The sequence below is a fragment of the Gymnogyps californianus genome, chromosome 28 (assembly GCF_018139145.2).
Source record: "Gymnogyps californianus isolate 813 chromosome 28, ASM1813914v2, whole genome shotgun sequence".
Lineage (NCBI taxonomy): Eukaryota > Metazoa > Chordata > Aves > Accipitriformes > Cathartidae > Gymnogyps > Gymnogyps californianus.
Genome location: NC_059498.1, coordinates 6386256 through 6396528, shown reverse-complemented (window position 1 = coordinate 6396528; position 10273 = coordinate 6386256). Strand labels below are relative to the sequence as shown.

The window sequence follows — 10273 nt, the reverse complement described above, 5'->3', positions numbered from 1 at the left end:
TGCCCGGCGGTGGCCAATGAGCGCGCGCGTTGCTGGCAGGTGCGGAGTGTTTTTGTTTTGGGTTGAAGTTGAGGCCGGAGGAGACGCGGCGGCGGCGGGCGGAGGCCGCGGAGCCCCGGCACCCCCTGCCCTCCTCCCTCCGCCGGCCTTCCTCCCTTCCTTTCCCCCCTCCTCCTCTCCGCCGGCCCCGCCCGCCCCCGGCCCCGCCATGCGGAGGGAGATGAACGGGGTCACTAAGAGCCGCTTTGAGGTGAGGCCCCGGCCGGCTCCGGGGGTGAGGCTGCCCGGCTCGGCTGAGGAGATGGGGGGCGGGGCCAGGCCGCAGTGTGTCCGTCCTGTTCCCCCCCCACCCCGGCCCGCGTTAGGGTGGGGGGCCCTCGCCCCCCACCCACCCGGGACAACCGGTCATCGCGGCCCTGTGGCAAAGGCGGGGGGAGGGGTGGGGTGGGGTGCATGGGGGGCCCCTGTATGAATGGGGCTGGGGGGGCTTTACCACAGGCCTGGTGCGGGGGGAGCCCTGCGGGTGTGGGCGGGCAGGGCGGTGGGTTCGGGCCTGCTTCCCCTCCCCGTCCTCCCGGGGTGTGAAACTTCTTGCCCCCGTTCCCCCCCGTGTACATCTGCCGGCGTTCCCCCCTCAGATGCAAACTCCCCCCCGGGGGGGGGGGCTGCGGGGGGGGGGGGGGTGCAGGGCTGCTGCCAACGTGTTGCTGCGGGTGTGAGCGCTGCCAAGCGAAGTTGATGATGGAGCAGGGGATGTGGGAAATAGAGCCTGGAAAACAAGCCAGGCTGGGCTGGGCCGGGAGGGGCTGGGGGGGGGGGAGGCTCGGGGAGGGGAAGGTGGCCCCGGCACGTCTTTTTTTTGGGCAGTAGCCGGGAAAAATTTGATTACGGGGAGGCTGGGGGATGGAGAGGACGGAAGGAGCAGAGGGTAAACAATAAGATCTATTCAAAGAATATGGCACAAAGCAGCCTATCGAGCCAGGGCTGCTTCCAGCTCTGCATTGTTGTAACAGCTGTCTTCCCCGGGTGGGGGAGGAGGTTGGTATCGGGAGTGAGAGCAGCAGCAGCAGGGTTTACTTTTCATCGCTGTAAGAGGCTGTTGTGGAGGATGAAAATACCTGCCCGTTCCTTCTCTCGACCGCCCGGCTCCTGTTGTGTGCGAGGACAACATGGGAGGAAAAGAGCCCGGAATGGTAAAGATGTGGCTGTGTCCCCCCCCCGCCTTCATAGAGAGGGGACGGGAAGGCTGTCAAGGGAAAATACTGGTTATTGGTAAACTGAAGAGTGTCTGGTTCCACAGCGAACAGCATTAAATTCCCCAGGAAACTGGCCCTGGAGTTGAGAAAGGTGCAGAAAATAATGGTTTTGTAATATTGCACATGAAATTATTTTCTTCCTCTATCAAATCCATATCAGCCGCTGTAAATAAGTAGCAGCATGTGTGTTTAGAATGGTTCCAGATTAAACAGTGTTATAATATTTATGTTTCTGTAGCATCCAAATGATAAAAACATTGAACTAAACCTGGGAACTCTGAAAGAGAAGGCTGCATGCGCAACGTGTTTTATCCAGCGTTATTGTTTTTACCGTTCTAGTCTGTTCTTGGCTACACAGATTATTTAATTTTTTTTTCTGAGAGCTTTTTTTTTTTTTTATTACTGCGGAGTGGCTGGTTACAGAGCAGAGTAAAGAATAAAAACACATCGGTAGCAGTCTTCTGTGGGGAAACATCATCTCATACGGCAACGACCTTTTTTGCTTGCTTAGCCTTTGTCTTGAAATACTAGAGTTCATTCCAGTATTGGGAGAGCTTTTCATCAGGGTTGTACCAAAACAAGATTAACCCAATTCGTTGTGGAAGACGAGTGGGGAAGAGCTTTGTTTTGTTTGGTTTTGATGTTTGTTTTTTTTTTTTTGCTGGAATTGTATGTTACTTTCTTCCTATAGTAAAAAATGGACAAGTGGAAAATAAGCAAAATGCTCAAAGAGTATTTGAGGTCTAAATTAATTTTTTTTTTTTTACTCTTTGTACAGGAAGAGTCAGTGTATTATAGAAAGGCTTACTTTGAGCTACAAGAAGTGCCTTTAAACATTATCCCACTTCTTGGATATGTTTTGGTTAGTAAATCGAGGGCATGGTTTTATTAGCCTTAGCATTGATTATCTCTGACCCACTCACCTATATATCCTGGAAGGGACGAGTTTAGAACTCTTTTGCTTTAAATATGTGCTTTTCTAGTGAGGGTGTTTTGGTCTGAAAAGCTTCTAAAATGTTAGTGTAATCACACTTATAAATAGATTTATTTTTCAGAGGGGAAGTATGGGTAGAAATTCAGCCATGCTTTCTAGAAAACAGTTTGTAATGTTTCTGCTTTAAAAGCAAAGGTCCTATTCACTGACAAGAGCGTGCCTTTTAGTGTAATAGTTCATATTTAATGTGACATAAGGACAATTATGCAAAAATGTGTTGAGACTGGAAGCTGCTATTCAAAATTGTTGAATTTTGTAAGATCAACGAAGACAGCACGGGGTTGAATGCTTGGTGATTAGTACTCCTCCTACATAGCCCTCTGCAATACCTCGGGATTAGACACAGAGCTGACTGCCGTGGTAGTTTCCTGGCTGAGGAGTGGTAAGTAGGGCCGTTGAGCGTCTGGAGTCTTATCTTGGGGTAGAAACAGCTTGATGCAGAGTTGTGACTAATGTGTATAGTGTCTGTTTCAGACTTTAAATAACAAGTGAGTTATTGAGGGGGAGTTTGGTTCGGGTTTTCAGACTTAGTTTATTGTCTTTTGTTAAGCACGTAAACAGATTCCTGAACTATTGTTGGGTAAAACTATTGTTGGGTAATTTTAAAATCCAATCTAGATTGGATTTAATAATCATTTCTTCTTACTGTAGTAATAAAATATGGTAATGGAATATGGGCTAAGCTTCTTAAATTTGACTTGCATATGGGTTTCTGGTACGTATGTGTAGCCAGCTGTCCATTCCTGGAAGAATGGAACTCTTTCTTTTAAATGAAAGAATGAACTCTGGCATGCCCAGCCAAAGGAGCATATTCTAAATAAGTCCCTTTATAGGAGGTGTGGCTACCACAGAGAAAATGACCACTTACTGTAGCAAAGCAAACAAAAAGGGAAAACATTACCCAGATTGACTCCTAATTTTCTGTGGTGTCGGTTTAATGTGGAACATGCCCTGACAGATCACGAGCCTGGCTTATAGTTGGGGTTTCTCTGCTTCCTGTCGTACCTACTATGTGATGCCTGATGAGCTACAACTAAATAATAGCAAAGAGGAGGGGATGTCGTCTCCTGATGCTTTTGATTGACTGGTACTCTGCTCTTTGAGGGCTTGTTTACCTTCCAAAGGCCCTAGTTCTCATCACTTCGTTAATCTGTTTCATCCGCGCTCTTCTGGCCTGGGATGTCATCTGGAGACCAGGTGTCTTAGGCTCGCTTTCACTAGCTCGCTGCTCTCCCTAACTCATCATCAAAAAATAAACAACGTCTTCTAGGGCAGAGGGCTCCTCTGAGCTTTCTGGTTTGCAGAGTGGAGTGGATGTGGTCGGGCAGCACCGCTCTGAGATGGTTAGCGCTTACATAGATGCGTGCACAGAGCTGGAAGAGATGATCCGGCACAAAACTACCTGCCTATGATCAGGAGCAGCGTTTTATATGAAACAGTGGCTTCTTTGGTATTAGACCAACCGTGGGAGAAGTTGTGGACGTCTTCAGCACAGACAGACTCCTGGCTTTTAAGCTTTCCCCGTGCAGACATCTCTTGCTCTGCAGTGTCTTGTGTTCCATTGAACCATGTTGTCAGGCTTAAATATAGTTGCTTTTTTTTCAGACTGTGAGCAATACATGTAGTCTCCTCTACATCCTTAAACAAAAACAACACAAAAAAAAGCATCATCCTTTCCAGCTTCCTCAGGGAGTCTTCAAAACCTCCAATTAGCAGGAGTTGATTCTGGCTGTAAAGCATTTCTTTATGGGGCAGTTTATCCTATTTTAAAAAAAAAAGTGAACACCAGGGATGTGTCTGAGGAACGAGCGCGTGTACGAGCCTTGCGAGCACCTTCAGCCGGCAAATGCATCAATCCAGTGCATGTCACAGCATTTCTCTCATCCTAGGATTCAGGATCCTCAATGTGAGGGAATTCTAACTGTTCTGAACTGTGCTAGTGGCCTCCATAGTTCCTAGGTCTTGCTTGAATTTATATCTGCCATGAAATGGGGTAAGCTGAAAGCAAAACGAGAAACTTAAAATGCTTCAAAATCGAGTTGCCTTCTAATAATTAATCCTGTCTGCGTTCAGAAAGCCGAATTGAATAACCTCAATTACCCTAATCCCATTTTTGAATCTGCTGGGTTCCTGGCTCTTAAATGCTGTTTCCATATTTCAGGGTTGCTTGGCTTTACGGTTTAGAGCCGATCCTTTTGGGGTTGTCTTTGTTCCCTTTGCTGGGCTGCTCCTGTGCTTCTTTCTATCCTTCTGGTTAGGGCTTTGTTATTTCAAGCAATGGAGGTTGTGTAAACAGACGGACACAAACAAAGCGGGCAGGGAGTATGGATAACTCTTTGCATCCCGTGGTGTCTCTCCTTGCTGTTTTCTAGCAGAAACTTGCAAAAACTGATGTTACACTTACCATGGCGTTTTATTTTATATGGCAAGAGAAACTGTTGCTGACATAACACAGTAAAGACATGAGGTAGTGGAGTTGAATCGAAACAGTTTTGTTTGGCAGGTATCTAATAATGTGGCTCCTAAGTAATGAGAAACACTGTCAAAATAAAAAATACAGACTTGGGGGGGGGTGGGGTGTCAAAGCTGATGGCTTTTCCATACTCTTGTTTGCTCCCCCTACCCCCATTTAATTTTTTTATTTTGGTGTTACCTCATGCCAGAGTTTTATGTGTAATACTTTTTAAGCCAGCACTTCTTTTTTGGCAGATGAATAATAAAGTGTTACTTTATTGTGTACAAAGTGGTTGTTTAAACATTAAGATAGTAAGAGATGTAAAAGGTAACTCGTGTTTCTCACCCCCACTGTGCTGGTCCTGTGGCTGCGCTCCGTGCTCTAGTAAAGGAAAGAAGAATTCGGCGAGATTTGGAAGCAAAAGTCAAATTGGTTGCGCAAAAGATACTTGACCCAGGTTGCAGGAGACTGGGGAGGATTAAACAGGAAGGCGGCTTTTTGTTGGAGGAGGGGGCAATGGGGGGAAATCTTAGTTGCTGTGAATTTCTCCTTTGCAATCTACGTGCCGTGTTTTGCCGTACAGGTGCCATATGGACAAGTTGCCAAAAGCCAAAGGCAGCATAGTGCGGGGGAACAAGTTAGTTATAAAATTGACCGATAAAGAAAAGGTATTTCAGAAACCAATTCTGATTGCTTTTCTTTTGCATCTTTTTGTTAAATTGGTGCTGGGGGAGGTTTTGGTCTCCCAGCTCTTTCACCTTGTAGCCTTTGTACTAGGCAGCCGCAAGCACATCCCTGCCATAATTAGGTAGAGCGACAGCTTTACAAGCGTTGGATTATGTGTGTGCTTTGACCTTAGCCCGTGTCACCTGAGAGACCAAGCTCGTGTCGCAAATTTTTATATCCCCCCCCCTCCCCCCCCCCCCCCCCCCCCCCCCCCAAATGGGATTCTCTTCTTTCTTTCTTCTTCCTCTGCAAGGAGTTGTGCTTGCAAGTTGGGTAACAGTGGAAATGTTGGCCCTGGCAAACAGTAATTTCAGCAGGAAATATAAGCAGAAATGCCAGAAAACCTGTATTTCCTCCCCTGTCCCTTGCTGACATTTGTGCAGTAAATGCTGGGGCAGCACCCGATAAGGACTTGTCCCTAATTTGGCCCGAGCTGTGCGAAGAGCAGTGCATTGGGCCTGAGGTTTGGGTTGTTTGTGTATGGCACTGGTGGGGGCTCTTCTTGCAGGTTATTGAGGCGAACACCTCCTCGGTGCCGAAACAGAGGTTCCCCAAGGTGGTTTCACTTGGAGCTGCCAGTCGGAGCAGCCACTGCAAATGATAGCTCAGGGACCGTGTGCGTTCCCGGTGAGAGGTACTTGACTGCTTGGGCTGTGTCCGTCCTGTATGGCAGCTTGCACAACAGGAAAGGGAGTTAGAGAGCCTGTATGCACACCTATGGCTCATTTTATTTTAGATACCATTATTAATTGGGGCCTGGGATAGATCAGGTAATTATTGTTTTCACTGTTGGATTACCTTCCTATGCGTTTCATTTGACTCATACCATTATGAAAGTCAACCCGATGAATGTTCTAGCCTTATTGATATGGTATGAAACATTTAACTGCACAGCTGTGTGGAGGGGCCCAAGTCTTTGTGTGGCTGATGGCTGTACGTGCCTGGCTGATCCGTCAGGTTTGCTTTCAGATCGACCATCCTTTTATGCGCGGCAAACTCACCCAATGCCCTTCACACCTCATCTCAGGTAGGGGTTTTCTTGAGACACCATCATTTGACTTTATTTCCAACTATGTATGCCAATAATACCATCATCATCTCTTACATAATAGCTGAGTACAAACCCAGTAGTGAAAAAAACTTATTACCAGTAACGTAGAACTGTAGGCTTTGGAGAGGGGCAGAACTATAAGAAACTTGTTTATCAAAGAAGCTTATTTGAATTGTGATGAGCCTTGGTACATACTTGGAGAGCTAGAGGAGTCTCAGTTTTGGCCTGAAAATATTGAAGCATGTCGCTGTTTTTGGGTTTGGTTTTTTCTTGGGTTTTTTTTTTTTTTTAAATCCATTCAAAGGGTATTTGTAGTAAACAGCTACCCTGCTAAAATGAGCTTCTAAAAAGAAAAAAAATAAATAGTGATAGTGGGTGTTGTATAGCACAGTCCATGGCCATAGGCTGTGTCCCTGTGAACTCAGGAAGTCTTTGTCTTATTTATACTCTCCTTCTTTGTTGGCCTTGGATGTTGTTCTTACGGGCAACGGTGTATATTTAAAACTTTGAAGGGTGTGTGTGAGAAAGTAGAATCATCTTAAATCAAATATCTGTAATAGGTCATAAAATACCCGGATGACCACTCGTAGGATGCAGAGGTTTTTAATGGAGCTAAAAAAAGTAGACGCCCAAAAACAGCTTTGATGACACTGTATGTGGTATTTTTGCTTCTCACTGCTTGCCCCGTCTATTTAACGTATAATGCCAACTAACTTTGACCTCTGCAGTTCTTGGACGTGCGAGCTATTGCTGACGTTTTCAGAGAGTGTTTTTCATTCAGCACCAGATACAACTTCTGGTAAAGACAAAGCCGATTAACTGCAAGCTTCTGCCTCCCCAATCTGTCACCAGGCTGCTTCAGGTTCTGCCCTGTGTCCCTGCCAGGACTGTCCAGTGGAAACTACTCAGATGTGTATCTCCTGCAGCCTGTGTCAGCCGGGAGAAGTCGGGTAACCAAAACACTGAGAATGGCTAGTGCTGGTGGTGTCTTTTAAAGTGCAATTTAAAAATGAACACAGTGAGCCTTCAGGTGTAGTTGTGGGATGCTTTGTTTGTGGAAAACTGTCTTGGCTCCGAAACAGGGTTAGAAGAACAAAACAGATGAACAAAAAGCATATCAATGTGCCCGTTTGGTAACTGACAGCAGTTTCTAGTTTTTAAAAAAAATTGAATATAGCACATGTGGTACTTCCAGTTGAAATGGTATTTCTTAAATCAGAAGTAGTCTTCTAGTATCGCACCTGCACATCTGACTTTGAAGTTTTACTTTTTGAACGCAACAACATGACCTTGTATATTTGCACATAAATCACCTGATGAATTTCTTCTCCGTGGCAGTTTCTGCGTTACACTGCTACGTCAGAGGTGTGCACAGCAGGCAGTTCTTTATCATGGGCTTGATTTCTATAGGGCTTTACTAGTTTTTTTTCCAGCCTCATGCTTTTAGCATTGCTGATTAAAAAAAAATATATATAAAAAAAGGCTATTTATTTAACTTTGTTACTGAATGCAGAATAGAGTCAGGCTGCACAGAAAGGTAGCTCATCCATAGCCCAGCTATTCATCACCAGCAGAAATTTAAGCTTTTCCAAAGCAATGAGAAGCAGATGAGGACGAAGTGATCTGACAGTATGTTGAGTAAATTGCCTATTGAGCTATTTTTAAGAATATTAAGCTATAGTAAGCCTTTTCGGCCAGGGTGTATTTCGTCTCTGTTTTGTACTGCTTAGTCACGATTTTGTTTGAGCAGAGCCCTGGTTGTGAGCCAGGCTGGGCGAGGGTGCCTGTGGCACGGTGCGTGGCAGGAGGGCGGCCGGCTGCTTCGCCTTCCCGGGTTCCACTGACACAAATGCTGCGGGAGGACGCCGGAGCATCACGACTGCTAACGATAGAGCTTGTCACAGCGGCGGCTTTATTCCACAGCCAGCCATTTTCCTTGGAGACTTAACACAGATTAAATTGGATGTGTTTTTGTTTTGGTTTTGTTTTTTTTTAAAAGTCCTGTGTAACTGAAGGCTAGAAGGAAAATTCACCCAGTCTGAACTGCTTGTGGATGTAAACAACTTTATGGTTTGTATCGTGTCCTCCAAAGAGCCTTGTATTTCACTGTCACTGCTGTGTGACTTATCTCTGCAGCGTAATTTTTTCTTTGCCTCCAGTAAGGCAGCTCAGCCTGCTTAAACTCTTGCTTCCTTAAATCTTGTACTGGGGAAGGAGCACTTGTGAACTAATACTCAATGCATGTCAGTTATGTTTCAGTTACTTGAGCCCTGTAACAGTAGTAGAATTTTTTTTTCCCAAAATGAACAGAACTAGAGGCGAGGTGTTAGTATATATTGACAGGGTTTGTAAGAAGTCACTGCAAAGCTTCACTGAGCTTTTCCAAAGGAAATACAGAATGAATTCCACATTTTTCTCGTTTTGTGTTTTATGCTCAGGTCTCTTTACTAGATCGGAGCTGTGTGCTATGAGCTAGGTTTGGCGTGTGTCTTGTCTTGTTTCGATTACTCTGTAGTGGGCTTGTTCATCTCCTCCATATGAACCATAGCAGATAAAAGTGATATAAATACTACCGGTAATAGTAGATTTTTGGATGTGAGCCAGCAGCCGTATAGCTGAAGAACACCTCACAGGGCATCTCTGACTCGTCAGGATTTGAACTCTTTGAATGAATTTGCACAGATGTTTCACTTCTTTCACTTCAGACCAGCAAAAGGCTCTTTTCTAGCTCTGAAGTTTAATCTCCAGAGTGTCTTGATGATACAGATTGGGTGGGGATGCAAACTGACAAAATATGCCAGCAACATATGTAATCCTTAATTTATGATGGCAGCTGCTGATTCCCCACCTTTCCTAGTTTAAAAACAGTTTCCAGAATGCATTATTTACTCTCTAATAATTGCAGTCTGTTTTCTGTCTTGGTTTTAATGGCTTAATTTCCTGTGGTTATAAGCAGTTGTGGAGGGTCTGGCCAGCATTTGCTTGTGGACCAAGGATAGTGAGCTCTAGGTCTAAACAGCAGCTAAAATTCCATCCTTAGTGCGTGGTTACCTTTTTCTTTTGTGTTTGTAAGGCTGCTGTAAGAAGTTTGTCTTACACCGTTTCTGTTACGCAAGTAAACGAGTTGCAGTATTTTAAAATTATAATATTTACTAATGTTTCATAGATTTTTAAGAGGGTATGCTTTTTATCTGTATTATTTTGCATGAAGTTTGCTTAAAATAGAGACATGAAACACTTCATTGGTTGTGTCTGTACTTACTTTCAGAAATGTTCATAGTTCTCATTTCCTGCTGCCCACCTGTATGGATGTGTCTCTGTTGTCTGGTTGGTTGGGTTTTGGTACCGAAAATGGATGTCCATCTTCTTTCTCTCCCTCCCTTTGCATCAGCCTGGTCGTGTCCTCAGCCATGGCAGCACACACTGCTTTTTGTTCATGCTTCTTGGGCAGTTTCAGATTTTCTGTCTGCATTCTCAAGGGGCTGGGTGTGCCAGACACCGTGTTATTTTTCACTTGAGTGAACATTAAGGTGGGTAACTGTGGGTCTCGGTGTAACGACTGAGTCGAGTGCCTTTGCTAGCCTTATAGCCACTGATTCCATAAAGCTCCAAATAAGCTTCATCCCTTTTTCTCCATTGAGCTTTGAATTCTCTGCTTTAGAAGAAAAGTGTTCGAGTTCAAAGTCCGCATCTAGGCTAGCACTGTGCACTCAGTTTTTGGCTTTGGCACTGATGCTTCTAAAGTTAAGCCTCCTGTGATTTTTATATGTTTTTTAAGACAACCATCCCCC

General features: G+C 45.0%; 1 protein-coding gene across 5 annotated transcripts in view; it reads left to right on the top strand.

Annotated features, from left to right (window-relative positions):
• Positions 1–143: 143 nt before the first annotated feature.
• The window catches only part of FBXL20 (F-box and leucine rich repeat protein 20), a 43253-nt gene continuing 33123 nt past the window's right edge, over positions 144–10273 (top strand). For 4 of the 5 annotated variants that reach the window (XR_007767744.1, XR_007767743.1, XM_050911654.1 and 1 more), the window contains exon 1: positions 144–250. Coding sequence is in view for 3 of the 5 variants with exons in the window: in XM_050911654.1 (XP_050767611.1) it covers positions 209–250 (42 nt within the window). In the remaining 2 variants the exon portion in view is untranslated. Of the gene's footprint in view, positions 251–1074; positions 1194–10273 lie in introns of those variants that run through there. The other variant, XM_050911652.1, reaches the window with a different exon arrangement.